This window comes from Cnephaeus nilssonii, assembly GCF_951640355.1.
Source record: "Cnephaeus nilssonii genome assembly, chromosome: 6".
Classification (NCBI taxonomy): domain Eukaryota; kingdom Metazoa; phylum Chordata; class Mammalia; order Chiroptera; family Vespertilionidae; genus Cnephaeus; species Cnephaeus nilssonii.
In genome coordinates this window covers 99,300,422-99,324,894 of record NC_137077.1, presented here as the reverse complement: position 1 = coordinate 99,324,894, position 24,473 = coordinate 99,300,422, and the positions used below count along the sequence as shown (strand labels likewise).

At 43.2% G+C, this 24,473-nt stretch overlaps 1 protein-coding gene across 2 annotated transcripts in view; it reads right to left on the bottom strand.

The window, feature by feature from the left end:
- The window catches only part of B3GLCT (beta 3-glucosyltransferase), a 159,819-nt gene that overhangs the window by 117,345 nt on the left and 18,001 nt on the right, over positions 1-24,473 (bottom strand). For both annotated transcript variants that reach the window (XM_079773996.1, XM_079773997.1), the window contains exon 3: positions 16,820-16,859. In XM_079773996.1, coding sequence (XP_079630122.1) covers positions 16,820-16,859 — 40 coding nt within the window. The remainder of the gene's footprint in view (positions 1-16,819; positions 16,860-24,473) is intronic.

The following is a 24,473-nucleotide window of genomic DNA, read 5'->3' as shown; positions in this document are numbered from 1 at the left end:
CAAGACTATCAATCAAAATTGAAGGGGAGATCAGGAACTTCCCAGACAAAAAAAAAGGCTAAGGGAGTTTATCACTACCAAGCCAGCAATGCAAGAAATGCTAAAGGGAATGCTATAAAAAGAAGAAATAGAAAGGGAGGAAGGAACACAGGCATAAAGTACAGAAATAGCTACAAATAAGTACCTATCAATAATAACATTAAACATAAATGGATTAAATGCTCCAATCAAAAAACATCGAGTGAGTGAATGGATAGGAAAACATGACCCATATATATGTTGTCAACAGGAGACCCACCTCAGAGCAAGGGTCTCACACAGACTGAAAGTGAAGGGATGGAAAAATATCTAATAGGCAAATGGAAATGAAATAAAAGCTGGGGTAGCAATACTTATATATGACAAAATAGATCTCAAAGTGAAGACCATAACAAGAGACAAGAAAGGCCACTTCATAATTCTAATGGGATCGATACAACAAGAGGATATAACTCTGGTAAACATTTATGCACCCAATTCAGGAGCACCAAAATACATTAAAAAAAAAAAACTTCTAGAAGATATCTGGGGACAGACTGACAGCAACACAATCATAGTAGGAGACTTTAATACCCCATGAACATCACTGGATAAAACCTCTAGACAAAAAATTAGCAAAGAAACATCAATCCTAAATGACTCATTAGATCAGATGGACTTAATTGACATCTTTAGAACATTCCACCCCCAAACTACAGAATATACATTCTTCTCAAGCGCATATGGGACATTTTCAAAAATAGACCATATATTGGGACACAGGCAAAGTCTTTCCAAATTCAAGAGGACTGAAAACATATCAAGCATCTTCTCATATCATAATGGCATAAAATTAGAAATCAACTACAGTAAAAACAATCACAAAAATTCAAACATTAGGAGGCTGAATAGCACATTATTAAACAATGAGTGGGTTACCAAAGAGATCAAAGAAGAAATAAAACACATCCTGGAAACAAACAACAATGAAAACACAACAATCCAAAAATCTTTGGGACACAGTGAAAGCAGTCCTGAGAGGGAAGTTCATAGCATTACAGACCTACCTCAAAAAACAAGAAAAAATGGTAATAACCCATCTAACTCTGCAACTTGAAGAATTAGAAAGAGAGAAACAAGAAAAGCCCAGTGTGAGCAGAAGAAAGGTAATAATAAAGATCAGAGTGGAAAAAAAGGACATAGAGATAAAAAAAAAAAAAACATACAAAAGATCAATGAAACAAAGAGCTGTTTCTTTGAAAGGACAAACAAGATTGATGAACCTTTTACTAGGCTCACCAAGAAGCAAAGAGAGAGGACCCAAATAAACAAAATCAGAAATGAAAGAGGTGAAATAACATCAGACCCCACAGAAATACGAAGAATCATAAAAAATAAATAAATAAATACTATGAGCTAGACTATTACAACAAATTGATCAACCTAGAACAAATAAACATATTCCTAAAAAAATACAACCTTCCAAAACTCAACCAAGAGGAATCAAAAAATCTGAATAGGTCAATAACTATGGAGGAAATTGAAACAGTAATCAAAAAACTTCCAACAATCAAAAGACCTAGACCAGACGGCTTCACAGGAGAGTTTTATCAAACATTCAAAGAAGAAATAAAACTTATCTTCCTCAGAACTATACAAAAATATTCAAGAAGAAGGAGCAATTCCAAGCACTTTATAGGAAGCCAGCATTACCCTAATGCCAAAACCAGGTAAAGACAATACAAAGAAAGAGAATTACAAGCCAATATCCCTCATGAACATAGATGCCAAAATCCTCAACAAAATTCTTGCAAATCGAATCCAGCATTACATTAGAAAGATCATACACCATGACCAAGTGGGATTAATTCCGAGGATGCAAGGATGGTACACATCTGCAAATGAATAAATGTGATACATAAACAAACTGAGAGATAAAAACCATATAATCATATCCATTGATGCAGAAAAAGCATTTGACAAAATCCAACGCACTTTCTTGATAAAAACTCTCAACAAGGTGGGAATAGAAGGATCATACCTCAACATAATAAAAGCCATATTTGACAAACCTACAGCCAACATCATACTCAATGGGCAAAAACTAAAATCATTTCCTCTAAGAACAGGAACAAGACAGGGATGCCCACTCTCACTACTCCTGTTTGACATAGTATTGGAAGTACTAGCCATTGCGATCAGACAAGAAGAAGAAAGAAAAGGCATCCAAATAGGAAAAGAAGAAGTAAAACTGTCCTTATTCGCAGATGACATGATATTGTATATAAAAAACCCCAAAGACTCCATCAAAAAACTACTAGACTTAATAAATGAATTCGGCAATGCACCAAGATACATAATTGACACCCAGAAGTCTATGGCTTTTCGATACACCAATGATGAACTCACAGAAAGTGTATTTAAAAAACAATCCTATTTACCATTGCAACAAAAAATTAAGATACCTAGGAATAAACTTAACCAAGGAGATAAAGGACCTGTACTCAGAAAATTTCAGGACGCTAAAGGAAATGGAACAAGAGAAAGAAGAAGACATGAACAAATGGAAGAATATACCATGTTCATGGATTGGTAGAATAAACATCATTAAAATGTCCACACTACCCAAAGCAATCTATAAATTCAACTCAATCCCCATTAAAATACCAATGACATATTTCACAGACCTAGAAAGAACTCTCCAAAAATTCATGTGGAATAAAGAAAAGACCCCCAAATAGCCGCAGAAATCCTGAGAAAAAAGAACAATGTTGGAGGGATCACAATACCAGATATCAAACTATACCTCAAAGCCACTGTTCTCAAAACTGCCTGGTACTGGCACAAGAACAGACATATAGACAAGTAGGACAGAACAGAGAACCCAGAAATCAACACAAGCCATTATGCTCAATTAAAATTTGACAAAGGAGGCAAGAGCATACAATGGAGACAAGACAGTCTCTTCAATAAATGGTTTTGGGAAAATTGGACAGATACATGCAAAAAAATGAAACTAGACCATCAACTTACACCATACAAACTCAAAATGGATAAAGGATATAAACATAAGACGGAAACTATAAAAATACTAGAGGAATCCACAGGCAGAGAAATCTCAGACATATGCCGAAGCAATTTCTTCACTGATACCACTCCTGGGGCAATGGAAATTAAAGAGAAAATAAACAAATGGGACTACATCAAAATAAAAAACTTTTGCACAGCAAAGGAAACCATCAACAAAACAATAAGAAAGCCCACTGCATGGGAGAACATATTTGCAAATGTTATCACTGATAAAGGTTTAATCTCCAACATCTACAGGGAACTTACAACTTAATAAAAAGAAGATAAATGATCCAATAAAAAAATGGGCAACAGACCTAAATAGAATCTTTTTGAAAGAAGACAGAAGGAAGGCCAAGAGACATATGAAAACATGCTCAAAGTCACTAATTATCCGAGAGATGCCAATCAAAACAACAATGTGGTGCCATCTCACACCTGTCAGAATGGCAATCATCAACAAATCAACAAAGGACAAGTGCTGGCAAGGATGCGGAGAAAAAGGAACCCTCGTGCACTGCTGGTGGGAATGCAGACTGGTGCAGCCACGGTGGAGAACGGTATGGAGTTTCCTCAAAAAACTATAAATGGAAATGGAACTGCCATTTGACCCAGTAATCCCACTTCTAGGAATATATCCCAAGAAACTAGAAACACCAATCAGAAAGGATATATGCACCCCTATGTTCATAGCAGCACAATTCACCATAGCTAAGATTTGGAAACAGCCTAAATGCCCATCAGCAGATGAGTGGATTAGAAAGCTATGGTACATCTACACAATGGAATACTACATTGCTAAAAAAAAAAAAGAAGGAACTTTTACCATTTGCAGCAGCATGGATGGACCTGGAGAGCATTATGTTAAGTGAAATAAGCCAGGCAATGAAAGAAAAATACCACATGATCTCACTCATTTATGGAAAATAAAGAACATTATAACCTGATGAATAAAATGATAGATACAGAGGCAGTAAAGCACCGAACAGACTGTCAAATTATAGCAGGAAGGCTGGGGAGTGTTGGGCAGGGGAGGAAAGAGATCAACCTAAGGACTTGTATGCATGCATATAAGCACACCAATGGACACAAGACACTGGGGGGATGGGATGAAGGCATGCGACAGGGGGCAGGGGAGGCTGGGGAAAAGTCAATGGGGGAAAAAAGGAGATATATGTACTACTATATGTAATACTTTAAACAATAAAAAAAATTAAAGAGAAAAAAAAGAAAACTGGTACATCTACACAATGGAATACTACGCTGCTGTAAAAAAGAAGGAATTCTTACCATTTGCAACAGCATGGATGGATCTGGAGAGCATTATGCTAAATGAAATAAGCCAGTCAGTGAAAGATAAGTACCACATGATCTCACTCATCCTACCTAATAAAAGAGTAATATGCAAATTGACCATCACTCCAACACACAAGATGGCCGCCCCCATGTGGACACAAGATGGCTGCCACAAGATGGCTGGCAGGGCAGGGCAGTTGGGAGGGGCCAGGGCTGCAAGGGAGGGCAGTTGGGGGTTATCAGGCCTGCAGGGGAGGGCAGTTAGGGGGGACCCAGGCCTGCAGGGGAGGGCAGTTAGGGGGGACCCAGGCCTGCAGGGGAGGGCAATTGGGCGTGACCAGGCCTGCAGGGGAGGGCAGTTGGGTGTGATCAGGCCTGCAGGGGAGGGCAGTTGGGGGGAATCAGGCCTGCAGGGGAGAGCAGTTGGGGGGAACCATGCCAGCTGCAGGCAGTTGAGGGGAATCAGGCCAGCAGGGGAGAGCAGTTAGGGGCGACCAGCTGGCAGGGGAGGGCAATTAGAGGTGACCAGGCCTGCAGGGGATGGCAGTTTGGGGGTACCAGGCCTGCAGGGGAGGGCAGTTGGGGGGGAACAGGCTGGCAATGGAGGGCAGTTAGGGGTGACCAGGCTTTGCAAGGGAGGGCAGTTAGGGGTGACCAGGCCAGCGGGGGTGGGGGGGCAGTTCGGGGCAATCAGGCCAGCAGGGGAGCATTTAGGCATCGATCAGGCTGGCAGGGGAGTGGTTAGGTGGTGATCAGGCTGGCAGGCAGAAGCAGTTAGGGGCTATCAGGCAGGCAGGCAGGCGAGCAGTTGGGAGCCAGCAGTCCTGGATTGTGAGAGGGACCCCAGATTGGAGAGGGTGCAGGCTGGCCTGAGGGACAACACCCCTCCCCTATGCATGAATTTCGTGCACCGGGCCTCTAGTTTATGGATAATAAAGAACATTACAAATTGTTGAAAAAAATAGAGGCAAAGAAGCATAGAACAGTGGGAAGGTAGGGGAGGGTTGGGGTGTAAGAGATCAACCGAAGGACTTGTATGCATGCACATAAGAACAAGCAAGAGACACAAGACACTGGGGGCAGGGGGATGAGGGCAAGTGCCAGGGGGTAGGGGAGGCCGGGGGGAGGTTAACGGGGGGCGGGGGGCAAGGAGACATATGTACTACTATTTGTAATATCTTAAACAATAAAATTAAATTAAAATTTTTTTTGAAGTTCACCTATGACAACACGGGCAGAATTTGCCAACCCCCTAAAGACTTACCTGAAGGCAGCTGGCTTTTCTACAATGGCCAGCAGGACAGAACCCCTGGAATGACATGCCCAGCTGACCAGAAGGACTATCAGAGGTCGTCCTGAGCAGAGATGGTGGTTCAGGTCCCACTGTGGAGAAGCACATTGGCACCCCCCTATTTTGAGCTTGTAATAAAAAAGCAAATAGAAACTGCCACTGTGTCAGCACCCTGCCACCAGACAGCAGTGTTGGCAAAAAGCAGATGTCACGTAAATTGTAGCCTCCAGCCAGGTTTACAGCAAATGAATGTGGGGACCATCCTCCCTTTAACACCTGACTTAGGAACACTAAGTTGGTTTTAATTTTATTCCACTACTAGAGGCCTGATGCATGAAGATTCGTGCAAGAATAGGCCTTGCTTCCCCTGGCTGCCAGCACCGGCTTCCCTCTGGCACCCAGGACCCGGGCCTTTGCTCTGGCCGCCACCTTCTGCCTTCACTCTGGCTGGAGCCACCTTCCACCTTTGTTCCGGCTGGAGTCGCCTTCACCTTCGCTCCGGCCCTGCCACCCTCCTGTAGCTCCCTCCATCCCTCCTCATAGCAGGCGTCCTGCCCTGCCCCGGCCGCTCTGCACCTGCACACACGCGCTGCTCAGAGGCCCAGAGCGGCTGGAGCGGGGCAGAACGCCTGCTTTGTCGCCATGGCGACGACACAAGCATCCCAGCCCGGCCACCGCCATCTTTGTCGTGTCTATTTGCATATTCCCTCCTTATTGGCTGTGGGTGCCTCCATCTTTTGTCACAGAGTGACGGTCAATTTGCATATTCTGTCTTTATTACATAGGATATGTTATTGTTCTAATGTTCAGTTCCATAATCCCATTCATTTACTCACTCACTCAAATATTAATACAATAAACAGCTCCACAATAAGCCATTTGGTCCTAAAAATAATCCCAAATGCTCTTTGTTTAAAACTCAATACAAAATTTAAAAGGAAATGCTGAACAACCTATTGAATATGATCTCAGTGCTCTCTGGTAGGAGTGTATATAAATATGAAGATTCTACATATTGATCTCTACTTTAAGTCAGCTCTTGGCTCTATGAATTGGACACTGAAGGGCTTACATGGTGTTTTCTATTTCAATTAAAATGTAATCTTCCATCCACTACACCTGAAACATTAACAAGAAGCAACTTATTAAAAGAGGAGTTATAAGGATTTACGTTTGTGAAGAATTAAAGAAAAACTTCAGAGAAATTTTGCAAAGTTTAATAAAGTTGAGGATACACATTCCCAATGACCCAGAATTCTACTGCTATTTGCCACATTGAGAAACTCTCCCTCATGTGTAAAGGGGTCTATAGCAGGCATGTGCCCAGCAGGATATGTAAAAGGAAAACACTGGAAGAAACTCACGTATGCACTAACAAGATACACAAATTGGAAAGCAATTCAATAATAAAAATTAACTAGCTCTATGGGCATCAACCCAGATGGATACTGTAGATGAACTGTACAGATAGAATACTGAAAAAAGTTCAAAGGAATCCTATCTAATAATCTAATAATAGACAAATATGCAAATTGACCATACCTCCGACACGCCCACAAGCCACGGCCACAAGCCACGCCCACCATCCAATCAGGGCGAGTATGCAAATTAACCCAAACCAAGATGGCTACAGCCACAGAGGGCAAGGTTTCCTAGGTAACAGAGGAAGCCAAGCTTTCTGCCAGCCGTTGCAGGCCTAAGCCTCCACTCAAGCTACAAAGTTTCAATTATAGAAGGTAAACAAATTCAAACAAATGGCGGCAGAATGGAGCTTGAGAGAGCAGTCCCGGGTTGCCACCAGCAACAGGGGAAGCAAAGCTTTCCACACACCCTGGCCAGGCCCACCCGCTTAAGGCAACAAAGTTTCAATTATAACCCCAACACAAATGGCTGCGGGCCTCGGAGGGAGCCCCAGGCTTGGCTCTGCTCCAGGCTACAAAGTTTCAATTGTAGAAGGAAAATATATTCCAGATACCAGGGCCTCCGCTTGCGTTGCCAGGGGGCGTGGCCCGCCTGCAAACCACCACAGGCCCCTCGCTCAGGCTGCCCCACGCCCCAAGGGTACCCCACCCTGATCAGGGACACCCTTCAGGGCAAACCAGCTGGCCCCCACCCCTGTACCAGGCCTCTATCCTATCTAATAAAAGAGTATTATGCAGATTGATCATCACTGCAACACACAATATAGCTGCCCCCATGTGGTCAAAGATCCTGCCCCCATGTGGACACAGGATGGCCACCACAAGATGGCCAGCAGGAGAGGGCAGTTGGGAGGCACCTGGCCTGCAAGGGAGGGCAGTTGAGAGGGACCAGGCTTGCAAGGGAGGGCAGTTGGAGGTGATCAACCCTGCAGGAGAGGGCAGTTAGGGGTAACCAGGCCGGCAGAGGAGGGAAGTTGGGGGCAAACAGGCTGGCAGCAGAGTGGTTAGGGGGTGATCAGGCTGGCAGGCAGAAGCGGTTAGGGGCAATCAGGAAGGCAGGCAGGCAAGCAGTTGAGAGCCAGCAGTCCTGGATTGTGAGAGGGATGTCCGACTGCCCGTTTAGGCCCGATCCCACCCACCGGGATCGGGCCTAAACGGGCAGTCGGACATCCCTTGAGGGGTCCCAGATTGGAGAGGGTACAGGCTGGGCTGAGGGACAACCCCCCTCCGTGCAGGAATTTCATGCACCGGGCCTCTAGTAATTATATAAATCAATGGTTTACAAAAACATAAACACATAAAGTGGATATGTGCTACATAGTATGCATCTATAGGTACATATATCTGATGTGAGTTTAAGGTTACTTGAGAATGATAAACAACATACCTAGGTAACGGTTCAAAGGCTTCAGTTGTATTAGTAACATTTTATTTCTTAAGCTAGGTGATAGATCCATGGATGTTCATTACGTTAGTCTGTGTAGCTTTTTGTAGGTACAAAATAATTGACAATGAAATTTTTAAGAGAGCAGATCCATGTGTCAAAGGCTAATGCTACACTCACCACAGAAACCAACTCCCACCACTCCTGCCAGACCAGCAGAGCTCTCAGTTTTCAGCTTGTCCAACACAGAGAAAAGGCTTTGTAAGAAGAAAAATAAAAAATTTTCTCTCACATATTTGGGTCATGTGCTGTGAGTTGTATGTTTTCTTTTTAAATATATTTTTATTGGTTTCAGAGAGGAAGGGAAAAGAAGAGAGAGAGAAACATCAATGATAATAGAGAATCATGTATCGGCTGCCTTCAGCACGCCCCCTACCAGGGATCGAGCCCACAACCCAGGCATATTCCCTGACCAGGAATCAAACCATGACCTCCTGGTTCATAGGTCAAAGCTCAACCACTGAGCCATGCTAGCTGGGCTGTATGTTTTTTTCTGCTAAGAAAGCATTCCCTTCCTGTTCCATGTGCTTCAACCTTGCATGCTATGTGCACTCATTTAGCAAACATCGCTGAATCTCTACGAAGTGCAAAGATCTAAGCATGGTCCAGTGTACTGTTGGTCAACTGCAAATTGGAGCAGCCACTATGGAAAACAGTATGAAGGTTCCTCAAAAAACTAAAAATAGAACTACCATAGGACCCAGGAATTCCACTTCTGGGTATTTATCCAAAGAAACCCAAAACGCTAATTTGAAAAGATTTATACACCCCTATGTTTATTGCAGCATTATTTACAACTAGAGGCCCAGGGCATGAAATTCGTGCACTTGGGGTGGGGGGAGGGGGTCCCTCAGCCTAGAGTGTGCTCTCTAACAGTCCGGAAGCCCTCGGGGGATGTCCGACTGACAGCTTAGGCCCGCTCCCACCACCACCACTGTGCTGGCTGGCCGTGAGCCCAGCTTCTGGATGAGCGGTACTCCCCCTGTGGGAGCACACTGACCACCAGGGTACAGCTCCTCCATTGAGCAACTGCCCCCTGGTGGTCAGTGCACATCATAGCAACCGGTCGTTCCGCTATCAGGCTGAAACCAGCTCTCTGACATCACCCAAGGGGTCCTGGATTGTGAGACGGTGCAGGCCAGGCTGAGAGACCCCACTGATGCACGATAGGGGCTGGGGAGGGATGCAGGAGGGCTCCAGGGCATGTCTGGTCCATCTCGCTCAGTCCCAATCGGCCAGACCCCAGCAGCAAGCTAACCTACTGGTCGACTGTCTACCATCTGGTGGTCAGTGCACAACATAGCGATCAGTTGAGTGGCCTTAGAATATCATTAGCATACTACACTTTGATTGGTTGAACAGCCGACCAGACGACCGAACATTTAGCATATTAGGCTTTTATTATATAGGATATCCAAGATATAGAAGCAACTTAGGTGTCCATCAATAGACGAGTGGATGAAGAAAGATGTGGTACAATGGAATATTACTTGGTCATAAATAAAAATGAAATATTACCATTTGCAACAACATGGATGAACCTAGAGGGCACTATGCTAAGTGAAATAAGTCAGTCAGAGAAAGACAAATACCATATGATTTCACTCATATGTGAAATCTAAAGAACAAAACAAAACAAAAACACACTTGTAGAAACAGAGACCAAAGGTATGGTTGCCAGAGGGGAGGGGGTGGAAGGGTGGGTAAAAAAAGGTGAAGGGAACATAGTAATATTGTGATAGTCTGCACTGGACAGATGATTGCCCGAATTAGTGTGGGGTCCACACTGTAAGGCAGGTGTCCTCAAACTATGGCCCGCAGGCCACATGCGGGTGTTTTTGCCATTTTGTTTTTTTACTTCAAAATAAGATATGTGCGGTGTGCACAGGAATTTGTTCATAGTTTTTTTTAAACTATAGTCCAGCCCTCCAACAGTCTGAGGGACAGTGAACTGGACCCCTGTTTAAAAAGTTTGAGGACCCCTGCGTATATAAATATCAAATCACTATTTTGTACACCTGAAAGTAATGTAATAACATAATGTTGTATGCTATCTATACTTAAATTTTAAAAATAAAAATAAATTTTAAAAAAAGGAAGTAGGCCATCACACCACAAAGGCATAAGGGCAAAGCCAGAGCCCGCACGGGGCACTGTGAGAACACAGAGGCGGGGGAGCCACTGCAAGGAGAGCTTCTGAAGGAGGCGTTTCCAGCTTCCATTAAAAAGCAGCCATTTTCTGCAGGATTAGGCTCAGGGAGTTCCAGATTAGCAGCAGAGAGAAAAGTGTGTTTATTACTGAACTACAGCGGCCTTATATCTGTAGCATCCCTGAGTGGGTGACGAGGAAGTGTGACAGGCACTTCTGAGGACAGGATGCAGGAAGAATCAGTGATAAAGTTAGAGAGGGAGGCTGCCTCAGCCAGATCAGATCATGAAGGGTTTATAGGCTTCACTCAGAGGACTCCAGATCAATAACTCTGAAACTTGAAACAGGCTCAGGAACTGCCTGGGGCCCCAGACAGTGGGACCCAAACCTTCACAGTCCTCCCCTCTCTTCTCTGCATGTCCTTAGGACAGTGTCCTCATCTCTTCATAGGGTAATTTAAGACCCGCACAGTTATGGCTAAGGAATAGGATACTTATGTGGGAGTTACAGGTATTAAGGCAAAAAAGAAAGGGTGCTCCCAGTTCCTAAAATCCTGATAATAATGACAGAAAATCATCTCCATGCCATTCAGCCATAGCCCCTTCCAGAAAAGAACCAGGTTAGCACAGATTAGAGCTGAAAACAGCCTATGTGCTTAAATTCCCACTGTTCTGTAAATCAGCATCACTAAATATTTTCTTTTTATCTTTACTGTAAAAAATATTACATATTTCCCATTTTTTTCTCCCATTGAACCCCTACAGCTCTCCCCCGTCACCCACCCCTAGTCTTCACCAGCCTATTGTCTGTGTCCATGGATTATGCATATATGCATACAAGTTCTTTGGTTGATCTCTTCCCAACCATACACCCACCGCCACTTTCCCTTTGAGATTCAACAGTCTGTTCCATGCTTCTATGTCTCTGGATCTATTTTGTACATCAGTTTATTTTGTTCATTAGATTTCACATATGAGTGAGATCATGTGATACTTGTCTTTCTCTGAGTGGCTTATTTCACTTACCATAACACTCTCCAGGTCCCTCCATGCTGTCTCAAAGGGTAAGACATCCTTCTTTTTTACTGCTGCATAGTATTCCATGATATAAATGTACCACAGCTTTTTAATCCACTCATCTACTGATGGGCACTTGGGCTGTTTCCAGATCTTAGCTATTGTAATTTTGCTGTTATGAACATAGGGGTGCATACATTCTTTCTAATTGGTGTTTTGGGTTTCTTATGATATATTCCTAGAAGTGGAATCACTGGGTCAAATGGAAGTTCCATATTTAATTTTTTGAGGAAACTCCATTCTTTCTTCCATAGTAGCTGCAACAGTCTGCATTCCCACCAGCAGTGTACGAGGGTTCCCTTTTCTCCACATCCTTGCCAGCACTTGTCATTTGTTGATTTGTTGATGGTAGCCACTCTGACAGGTACAAGGTAATACCTCATTGTCATTTTAAATTGCATCTCTCTGATAATTGACTTTGAGCATTTTTTCATATGTCTCTTGGCTATCTATACGTCCACTTTGGAGAAATGTCTATTTAGGTCCTTTGCCCATTTTTAATTGGATTGTCTTCCTTTTGTTAAGGTGTATGAGTTGCTTATATATTTTGGATATTAATCCTTTATCAGATGTATCATTGCCAAATATATTCTCCCATACAGTAGTCTCCCTTTTCATTTTGTTGATGGTTTCTTTTGCTGTGCAGAAGCTTTTTATTTTTATGTAGTCCCATTTGTTTATTTTTTTCCTTAGTTTCCTTTGCCCTCAGAGATGTATCAAACATATTACTACAAGAAATGTTGGAGATTTTGCTGCCTATAGTTTCTTCTAGGATTTTAATGGTTTCACATTTTACATTTAAGTCTTTTATCCATTTGGAGTTTAGTCTGTGTATGTAAGTAGGTGGTCTAGTTTCTTTTTTTTTCTTTTTTTGCATGTATAAGGTTAAGTAGTTTATTATTAATTTTTCGTATTTTTTGAGGTATGCCTATAATGCTATGAACTTGCCTTTCAGAACTGCTTTTGCTGTGTCCCATAGATTTTGAGTTGTTGTGAGTTCATTGTCATTTATTTCCAGGAAGTTTTTTTTTATTTCTTTCTTGATCTCATTGGTAAGCATTCATTGTTTAGTAACATGCTATTTAGCCTCCATGTGTTTGTATGTTTTTGAGTGTTTTTACTATAGTTGATTTCTAATTTCATTCCATTATAATCTGAGAAGATGCTTGATATGATTTCAATTTTCCGAACTTGTAGAGACTTATCTTGTGTCCTAACATGTGGTCTATCTTTTAGAATGACCCATGTGCACTTGAGAAGAATATTTTCTGCACCTATAGAATGAAATTTTCTATAAATGTCAATTAAATCCATCTGATCCAGTGTGTCATTTAGAGTCACTGTTCCCTTGATTATTTTGTCTGGAAGATCTATCCAGTGAAGTCAGCAGAGTGTCCAAGTCCCCTACTTTAACTGAAGTGCTGTCAATCTCTCTATTAAAGTCCTCTAGAGGTTGTTTGTTTGTTTGTTTTTTAAATATATATTTAGGTGCCCCTATATTGGGTGCATATATGTTTACCAGGGTTATATACTCTTGTTGGATCAATCCCTTTAGTATTATGTAGTGGCCTTTGCTGTATCTTGTGATGGTCTTCATTTTGAAGTCTATTTTGTCAGATATGAGTATTGCTACCCCACTGTTTATTTGCTTTTATTTGTATGAAAAAAAATTTTCCATCCCTCACTCTCATCCTGTGTGAGTCTTTTGTTCTGAGGTGGGTCTCTTGTAGACAGATTGTCGTTGTTTCTCCTCCAGGAATAATTGGGTCATGTTTTTGGATCCATTCAGCTACCCTATGTCTTTTTATTGGAGCATTTACTCCATTTACATTTGAAGTTGTTGACAGGTACTTATTTATTGTCATTTTAATTTTGTATGCCTAGGTTTCTCTCTCTCCCTATTTATTCTCATTACAGCAGTCCCTTTACATTTCTTTCAGTGCTGGTTTGGTGTTGACAAACACCTCTAGCCTTTTTCATCTGGGAAGCTCTTTATTTAGCCATATATTTTGAATGATAGTCTTGCTGGATATAGTAACCTTGGTTTCAGATCCTTACGTTTCATTACGTTGAATACTTCATGCCATTCCTTTCTGGCCTATAGAGTTTCTGATGAGAAATCAGATGACAGCCTTATGGGAGCTCCTTTGCAGGTAACAAGTTGCTTTTATCTTGCTGCCTTTAAGATTCTCTCTTTGTCTTTAATTTTTGGCATTTTAATTATGATGTGTCTGGGCATGTGGCTGTTTGGGTTCTTCTTGCTTGGAGTTCTCTGTGCCTTCTGAACTTGTATGACTTTTCCTCCACTAAGTTAGGGAAGTTTTCTGCCATTATTTCTTCAAACACGTTCTCTACTCTTTGATCATTTTCTTCCCCTTCTGGCACTCCTATTATGAGAATATTGTTACATTTCATGTTGTCCCATAACTCCCTTAAGCTATCCTTCTGTTTTTTAATTGTTTTTTCTTTTTGATTCTCTGATTAAGTGATATTTCTCTTTGTGCATTGGCCCTTTAAGTGGGTGCCTGCATTTTCAGTCATCTCTGGATGACAGAGAGCAACCCTGCTGCTTTTCACAGCCAGTTGTTATGTGGGCACCTTTCTCGGTTCTGGTATTCTGGACTGGGGGATTCAGCTTGGGGTTTAGACCCCAGAGTTCTAAGTTAGAATCCCCCACATCTGCGACATCCCTCCAGAACTTCAGCTGCTGTCTGTGGGTGTCCAGCCAGCCCTTTCATGCCTCCACACTTCCTACCAGTCTCTATGTGGTCTCCACTTTCTGTACTTGGTCAGGGTTCTCTCTTCAGTTAAATATTCAGGATGTTTTTTTTCATGAAACATTTTGACACATGTCCTAAACCCTCCCTCACTGTGTCACATTCTAGCAGTGTCTAGATTACATAGGTCACCTTATAGTGTCTTCTTTGTTGACACTTTTGGCTATATGACTCTTAGGCTCCCACTGCCCAGTCACTGAAGCTAACAAGACAACTCCACTACTTCCTCTCACTTTGGCTGCCCTTCTCTAAACTCAGTGCAATTTGGTTTTAGCAAACACTGCCACCACTCAATAGAGATTGTCGTTGTTTCTCCTCCAGGAATGTGTGACAAATGGGTAGTACACTAAGTGCCTGACAATAATGATGAATGTGACAAGAAGATAAAGAACTTAGTCAAGGATATGGAAAGGATCAATGTGGTTGTAAAGCCAGTGGAGATCTGCAGAGTGCTGAGTACAGGCAACTGAGCCAAAGAAGGTTCAAAAGCAGGGGTCCTCAAACCTTTTAAACAGGGGGCCAGTTCACTGTCCCTCAGACCATTAGAGGGCCGAACTATAGTTCAAAAAAAAAAACTATGAACAAATTCCTATGCACACTGCACATATCTTATTTTGAAGTAAAAAAACAAAATGGCAAAAACACCCGCATGTGGCCCGCGGGCAGTAGTTTGAGGACGCCTGTTCAAAAGGGTCCCTTTACGAGAAGCAATTCTTCTATGAAGGTAGAAGAAATCAAAGGCCCTCTGTTTCTGCATGTGCTAAGCATCTGTCATGTGCCAAACACTCTAAACACTGATCCTTCCTGATCATAAATTATCTGGAAACGTGGATTTCACAAGGCTGATGTTTTACTGATGAGAAATCAATGTGGCAAAGCTGGATACGAAGTTGGCTCATGATTTAAAGCTGGAGGATAAATATGCACACATGCACTCACACATGAAGAGTCACTCTCCAATTATGTGTCACTTGATGAGAATAACATAACTGGTGAATCTATGGGTTAGGTGGTAAGTCAGAGAAAAAGAGACTGCCCGCCCTTGGAGGCTGTCACCCAGCCCTGAGTACTGTGAGACCATGACATAAGTTGTCTGACTCTATGGGGCAGCTGCCCTAGCAGCCTCCAGTCCTGCAGACTCACTGATGGTGGCCGACACATCCCCTGGGTCCTTTTCAGATGATCAGATACCAAGTACTATCACCAGATTGGCCATCTGCACTTGCAAGTCTAGGTCCTTTCAAACCCATGTTCCCGACAATGGTCATTAATAACCATTAGAGTTCATTTAATAACCAATTACTATGAGGAGATCCATCAGCTCCCATGAAATAAATACACAAACAAATGCCCAAACCCACAAGATTGGCAGCAGAGGAGAAACCTCCACATGGGGAGGCATGGCTGAACTACAAAGAATGTTTTCACAGAGAAGAAAAGGCAACAAAGCAATGTGGATCCTTAACTAAGGCTGCTCTCCGAGCCCACAGACCCCCACCTATGCCCCAAGCTCCCCTGTGTGCAGGGCCTCAGCTCACCTATCCAGCAGAGGCCAGCCCACCACCACCCCTACGCAGGTATTCTTGACTCCTTAGAATCTGGGCCCAGGAAGGAAAGGCCTACAAAGAAGGCATACCTTTTCCCTCTTGTCCCAGCCCACCTTCCAGGTCTCCATTGCACACCCTAAATGATGGACAGTGACAAAGTTCACACCCTTTGAGAAAAGACCAACCCCTACTGACAAAGGTGTGACCTTACCCTCCCATTGACACCCTGCAGTATGTTTCCCACAGAATACAAAAAAAAAATTCTCATTCATGGTCACATCCCTGAAGACACACTATGCTGAGGGAGAAATATGCGTTTAAAAGAGGTTGCAAATAAGGGTGTATATGGGCTGTGACAGAAGTGTGGTGGGTTTGCCAAGGAACAAGCCATCCCTTCCACACCAGGGATCAGGAGGAGTCTGACAGAAGACATGTCACTGAGTGGACCTGCAGGGCAAGTGGTATCTGCGGGTACACAGTGGGGGACCTGGCTCCAGGCAGAGGAGGGCATGAACAAAGGCCAAAGTGTGTCCTTTTCTCCCACAAGTATGGACCTCTAGTTATAGAGACGCTGTCTTACTCACCTGGTAGGGTAATCTGCCCTTATTGGAAACACAACAATATTTACACCATAAATAAAATCAGAAAGAAAAATGAATTTCACTGAAAAATAATCTACAAGAAATACACCTGGGTACATACTCTTAAGTTTAAAAAAAATCATTACATACCTATGTCATTTTTCCTTGATATACCACTTTTCTTCGAATTCTGTATTTAAAAAAAAAAGAGAGAGAGAGGGAAAAAAAAGATAAATCTCATCACATAACAAAGCTAACAATACACTGAATGAATACATGTTACACATTAACATTCGGAGGGGGTGGGGTACTGAAGATGAGAGCTTGAAAGTGCTTCCCTACAAACAGAGAGCAGTATTAAGGGGGGAAGGCAACAAGGATGCCCTTCTGTATGGTGCACAGCCCTCCCATGGGGCTGTCTCTTTCACATGTGATCTTGGGCAGTCATTTCATGAGAATTAAAATCACTATGTTAGCTTGTGAGCACCAAAAACAATGTGATTTTAATTCTAAACGATGTTTTTCATTTTCAATTCAGTAGTTGTCATAACTTCTTTCTTGTTATCTCTGCAAACAGTTGTTTGGGATACAGTCCAAAGACTATTTTGCCCAATTTTAACATTCTAAAGATTTAATGCATAAGACATGCAAGGCAATTAGTTCCTTTGGGATGGCAGCTCCAGCTCCATTTTAAAGTGATTCCATTTCTTTTTTTTTTAACACTTGTAAACTCTAAGCATTGTAAACATATCACAGATCATATCAGTTCTTGCAGTGTGTTTCCCATGAAGATGAACATCATCTGGGCTCAGGTGTATTATCAAAAATGGTACCATGTCCTAACCGGTTTGGCTCAGTGGATAGAACGTTGGCCTGAGGACTGAAGGGTCCCAGGTTCGATTCCGGTCAAGGGCATATACCTTGGTTGTGGGCACATCCCCAGTAGGAGGTGTATAGGAGGCAGCTGATCGATGTTTCTCTCTCATCGATGTTTCTAACTCTCTATCCCTCTCCCTTCCTCTCTGTAAAAAATCAATAAAGTTTATTTTTTTAAAAATGGTACCATGATGTCCTCTCCTGCCTGAGAAGCTACACTGGGCCCTGCAGGTGGTCAGCCTGTGGTTCACGAGAATTCATGAGCACAGAAGGGACATCTGACAGCTGCAGATGCCCTGTCAGAAATGTGGCCACAGAAACACCTGAACCTGATACTGGGAAATCAGGGGACGCGCTCTGAAAAGATTTCTCTCACAAAGTGCCAGTCAGCAGCTAAACCTGCCATTTCCATTGTCTCCTCCAGCAGACCAGGTATTTTCTCTCTCGTTGTACTTTTCTGCTTCATCCACCATATGCTATAATTATGACAAATGGATAGTGGCAAATATCATTCCATTTTCTTCACAGACAGCAACAAGAAATTATCTACAAAATTGGAAGCAGCTTAAAAGCTAAGATACACAGAAATGAATTCTCTTAGACTGTCAAAGGGATCGTGACAATAGACAGGGAGGAGAGAGCAGAACACAGGGGAATGTCTATCTTTGGTATTATTTTCAGAAATGATCTTTGCCTCAAGAACAGAAATACCACTGAGACAAGCATGGCCCCACAATCATGTTCATTTGCTACACCTCTTGATCAAGTGACACTTTACTTACTCCTGATAAAACACATTTTTTGGAAGAGAAGAGAAGAGAGAGAAGAGAAGAGAGAGAAAGAAGAGAAGAGAAGAGAAGAGAAGAGAAGAGAAGAGAAGAGAAGAGAAGAGAAGAGAAGAGAAGAAGAAGAAGAAGAAGAAGAAGAAGAAGAAGAAGAAGAAGAAGAAGAAGAAGAAGAAAGAGAGAGAGAGAGAGAGAGAGAGAGAGAGAGAGAGACTAGAAAGCTCACCCCACTTCTGTAAATGTGTGAACCAAAGCCAGGTACCATCATAAGTTAGCATGTGTGGACTCGCTATCTTTCATTCTCTAAATGCCGCTTGTGGCAAGCAGAATAGCCTGTTCTCAAAGAAGGAACACTGGCCTCTGATCCAGAGTGGCCTCTGCACTTCCACCATTGACCTGCTACCCCTTGGCAAGGTGCCTTCTCCTGGGGAGCCACAGCTTTGGCTGCCAGATAAGGCTCATGGAAAACTAGAAATTTTAGATCCAAAAATAGCATTGGAATGGATAAAGAAGATGAGGTATATACATACAACAGAATACTATTCAGTTTAAAACACAAATGCTGACACGTGACACAATATGGATGAACTTTGAGGACATTATGTTAAGTGATACAAAAAAATAATATAAGTGGAGCCACTTTAAAATGGAGCCAGAGCCTGGGCCACATGGCCCAGGGGTTAGAGCGTTGGCCAGAGTACCAAAGGGTCTCAGGTTTGATTCCCGGTCAAGGGCACATACCTGGGTTGCAGGTTCGATCCCTGGCCCCGGACGGGGTGCAGGCATGAAGCAATCAATTGATGTGCTTCGCTCACATCAATATTCTCTCTCTCTCTTTTCCCCCTTCCTTCCTCTCTCTTTCTCTAAAAATCAATGGAAAAAATATCCTCAGGTGAGGCTTAACAAAAATAATAATAATCCTATATAATAAAATCCTAGTATGCTAAGTGTCCAGTCGTCCGGTAGGCCGTTCAACCAATCAAAGTATAATATGCTAATGATATGCTAAGGCCTCTCAACCACTCCCTATGATGTGCACTGACCAGCAGGGGGCAGACAGCCGACTGGTCGACCAGTCCCTATGATGTGCCCTGACTACCAGGGGGCAGACACTCTGACCAGTAGGTTAGCTTGCTACTGGGGTCTAGCCGGGGCCTGAGTGAGACGGGCCAGACATGCCCTGGAGCCCTCCCACAGCCCCTCCCTGTCTAGCTAACCTCCTATGTCCCTCCCCGGTCCCCATTGTGCCTGGCTTGCGCCCTCTCGCAATCCAGGACCCCTCGGGGGATGTTGGAGAGCCTGTTTTGGCCCAACGGCGGAACAACCAGTCACTATGACACGCACTCACCACCAGGGGGCAGATGCTCAACGCAGGAGCTGCCCCCTGGTAGTAAGTGCGTTCCCACACGGGGAGCACCGCTCAGCCAGAAGCCGGGCTCATGGCTGGAGAGCGTAGTGGTGGTAGCGGGAGCCTCTCCTGCCTCCATGGCAGAGCTAAGGATGTCCAACAGTCGTCATTCAGTCAAACATCCCCCAAGGGCCATCGGAAATACCCGGGGGCTCCCAGACTGTGAGAGGGCGCAGGCCGGGCTGAGGGACCCTGCCCCTGCAGTGCATGAATTTTGTGCACGGGCCTCTAGTAATAATAATAATAAAATGGATCTGGAGCTGCCATTCCAGAGGAACTGCCTTGCACCATCATGCCTCAAACCTTGGAATGTTAAAACAGGGCAAAATAACCTTTGGACTGGGACTAAAGCAACATTATATTCCCCCATAATGTTTGCAAAGATAACAAGAAAGCAGATCTTATGACTACTGGACTGGCTATAGGACTGAAACTTAAAAATATTCTTTGAAATTAACATCACAGAAAAGAAGAAAAAGGAAAAAGAAAAAAAAGAATTAGCATCACTATGTAAGCTTATCTGTACCAATAGAAATACCTTCTTTCTATTAATGGACTCTTCCTCTTCTCATTTTCTCATAAATACCCACTGCCTTTGTCTCTTATCAGAACACTATTTGGGTTTCTGCCTAAATCAATGCTTCCCCAATAGCTTATTCTTTTAGATTTCAAGCAAATGCTTGTTGCCTCTCACTTTGCCTTTTATTTTCCAGGTAACTTATCAGTAAGCCAGTAAAAAAAAAAAAAAAAAAAGTAGGATTCTGCTTATATGAAGCACCTAGAATAGTCATATTTATAGAGACAGGAAGTAAAATGATGGTTGTCAGGGCTGGGGAATGGGGAAAGGGGAGTTATTGTTTCCTGGGCACAGAGTTTCAGTCTGCAAGATGGAAAGAGTTCTGCAGATTGCCTGCACAACAATATATATATGTACTTAACAGTACTGAACTATACACTTTCAAGTGGTTAATATGGTAAATTTGATGTTATGTGTATTTTACCACAATTTTAAAAACCAGCAGTGAATGTAATCCAATCCAACACTCTCCTTTTACAAATGATAATGGAGGCTCAGAAAAGATGAAGGATTCCCCCACTGTCCAACAGTCATTCTAGTTAGGATGAAAATTAACATCACTAAGTAAGGATGAAAATCCAGGTCTTTGGACGCCTTTCTAATGTTCCTTTCTTACACGCCCTCCTCACCATGAAAAATGCACATCCAGCCTGCCTCCAGAGGCATTCTTCAGAAAATGCGCATTTTAGAAGCAGACAGATTTCCAGAGTAAGCTAAAAATAATACCTACAACTGAAGCAGGATAGTAAGAAACTAGGAAAATTCCTTGGCAAGTACAATGGGGAAACTGAGACAGCTAGCTGAACAAAGTGGCAGAGCAATTTACAGCCAGATAAGGAAGGTCACCAGGGCAAAAAGCCCTGGGTGCCCAGCAATGTACAAAACTGGCGCTAGACCTCATCCCCAAGGTGGCCTTTCCTCCTTTGACATATCACTAGTCATGAGGTTTAGACCCTCTGACCTTCCCTCCCTAGAGATAACATTTGGCTTCAGTTGTATTTCAGTTCCAGGCCCAGAAAAGCAGCAAACTGATAGAAGCAAAAATAGAATATTGGGGACCAACTGCAATTGTAAGAAATATTAATCAGACTCTATTAACCGTGATTGTTTTGTTCTGATTAAAGAAAGCACATTCTGACCTGGCTGGAAGTTACACATGGGAGCTGGGAGCTCACCTGGAAATGCGGCCTATCCTCCACATCCAGGAGCTGCCAATTATCATGTAAAGATTAACCACCTTGTTGCAGAAACCAGAGCCACCAGCCCTTTGAAACGCCCGCTCCCCCACAACCCCAGACCTTTGCATATCACCAGCTCCTTGAAGATCCCAGCCCTTTGCATACCTGCTGGCCTTTGCAAATCCTCAGCAGGTATTACCTGTAAACTGCCCATTTGGCATACCCTTTTGCCTACTCCCCAATGTAATCTTCGTCCCAATATAAGCAGCTGGCTTATGGTGGGGGGCAGAGCAGATTTTTGTGGATGACCTGCTGCCATCCATATTGCTGGCATTATTGGAATAAATGCTCATACAATCCTGTCTCTGCTGAATTGACTCAAGTGGTGACAGGCAGCCCAGACTCATTGATTGTCCAGTTACAAAACGAGGTGGGTGATGCCAGGACCAGCTGCAATGACTAGTGGCTCCCTGCCCTGACACTGACTGATCAGTGGAAATCAGGACTCTGAAAAGGCACACCTGGAAAAGCTGATGCTATTCTATTGCGATCCTTCCCTAAGACCTCCCCTAAACTCCCAGCCTTTAAAACCCTCAAAACAACAACAAAAAAAAAAAAAACAGTGCTCCCTCTACCTCCAGGGAGCATGCCCACACCTTTCCCTTCCTCCTCTTCTTCCTTGACAGGCATGCATCTCCTAAACTCTAAGGGACCCCACAAGACTTGCAACCAGGGGAGCAATGGGCAGCAACAGCTCATCTGGGACTCACCCCCTGAACCCGTCTCCAAGGCCCCCTTTTCTGTGACTCCCCAGTGAGCTAACAGCAGCCTCCCTTGACTCACTTCTTTCCTATAACATTTCTAGAGGCCAAAGCAGCTGCCCCTGTCTCTCTCCTGTTGCTTCTTCTATCCTAAGCCCTTTATTGTTTCAATGTCCACAGCTTTAATACAGTTACTCTCAAAATCACTTGGACTCGTATTGTGAAATCTTTCCTGTACAAAGTCAAGAACCCACACACTACTTGCCATCCTTAGGCTGACCTGATAAGGCCCAGGTCCCCTTTCCTGTAACACAACAACAGTCACCTTCATCAACAAGTCGAAAGATCAACAATATCCTGACTCAATGATTCCAAGCTGAAATCCCACTGCACTTTCTCCCATCAGCGATCTTTGTGAAACCAAAGAAGAGCAACCAAAATAATAGCTCTCTGTCATCGAGTACTGCTGCACGGACTAGCTGACATAACAGCTAGGAAATGATGAGCTATTTCCAGTGGCTTGATTTATAAACAGTGAAAATAAAATATCCAAAAAACCCTTGGATTCAGTGAACTGACATGGAACCAAAATAGTCTTGAGTAAGTTCCCCTTTGAGAAAGAAAATTAGACTAAGTGAACTAATTGACAGGACATTCAAAATTCTGTCTCCAATTTCCCTCATGAAAAGGCTTAGTTCTTCCTAAGAAAAAAGATAGACATGGTTTATTATCTCTGCTGCCGTATGCTTCTTCTCCTGACTATCAATGTCGGTCCAAATGCGCTCACTGCCAATGTCTCCTAAGCCTACTGAACTGCTACTCAGATCAGGAAGGTCTGTTTCTAACACCTCTACCGCACAAACAGTTCCTTCTCTCGCAGAATAAGGCTAAACCAAAGCACCATTAGTCCAGTTTTACTTTTAATGCACCACAGATTTGAACACTTGCAATCCATCTAGGTGAGGCTTGGTTCATATATTCTTCATTAAAAGAAAATAAGGCATCCCCAAAAGAATGTAATATGAAATCTTTTAAGAAGGAATAGGAGTAAAATGGCATCTTCTACCCATTCACCAACAGCCACCACCGCCCCTGAGATTCTCAGTAAAAATGATTAAGCACGACATGTTCATCAGAGCCCTCCACTGTAAGGTGAGCCTGTGTTCCTTCTCCCTCCACAACTTACTAGCTCAAGCCTCAGTTTCTCATCTGTACAACAGGAACCATAATTACAAGATCTGCTTTAATTAGATTATATAATGCTAAGCATAGTGTCTGTCCAAAGCAAATGCTCAGTAACTGTTAGCTCTCTCACTTTCTATCATCATTGCCTCCTTTATGTAATATCTACTACCACTGTAATAGAAATTAACTGATAAAAGCAGTAATGTCCATGGTTCTTCTTCTTTATTTGTTTAGGTTCCTCTTGAAATATTGCATACGACATTTCTTGCTGTCATATTAAATGGGGCCTGGCACTGTTCTACATGGTGGACACACACACACACATCTTCATCTTCAAAGAGCTTTTTGAGACAGGCCCTATTATCCAGTCTTACTGAGGCTGCTGAGGCACAGAAAGGTTTGGAAAGTTCCACAGCAGGTCAGTGTTGAAGGGATGTGACCCTTCCAATGTGGCTTCAGTGTCCAGTTCTAACACCTTGTCATATGGAATACAATGTCATGAGTCACCATAGGATGTAAGGCCAGGCCAATCTGCAGGCCAAACAGGTACATGGCCACAGCTGAGGCAGCATCCAGGGCCTGGAGCAGAGCCTGGAGGACAGGCTCCCTGAAAGTGGGCAGGTCCAGTCCAGGACAGTGCAGGGGCCAAGTGCTCAGAAGAGAAGCCTGGGCCTAGAGGCCAGGCCCCAGACAGGACCTCAAGGTACTGGTACTGATTTTCATGTGAAGCCACCTGGCACCAACCAGTGATCTTGAACCATGTTTTGGGAAGGCCCTCAGCCCTGTATGGGGCTGGCCTGTGTTCTAGGGCATGTCACCAAGGTGAGCAGTGAAGTGAGGGAAACACAGCAGGCTACTTCTGAGCAGCACTGAAAGGGCAGATAAACTAATGAGAACAACTCCTGTCTCCAAACCATCTACAGACTTTGGTTGACCTTGGGCAAGCTGATTCTTTTCTGTCTCCCAGTCTCAGGTATGGTCTGCAGAAGGCATTTCATCACTGCCTCTCCCCATGGGACTAATGGCTTATTTGG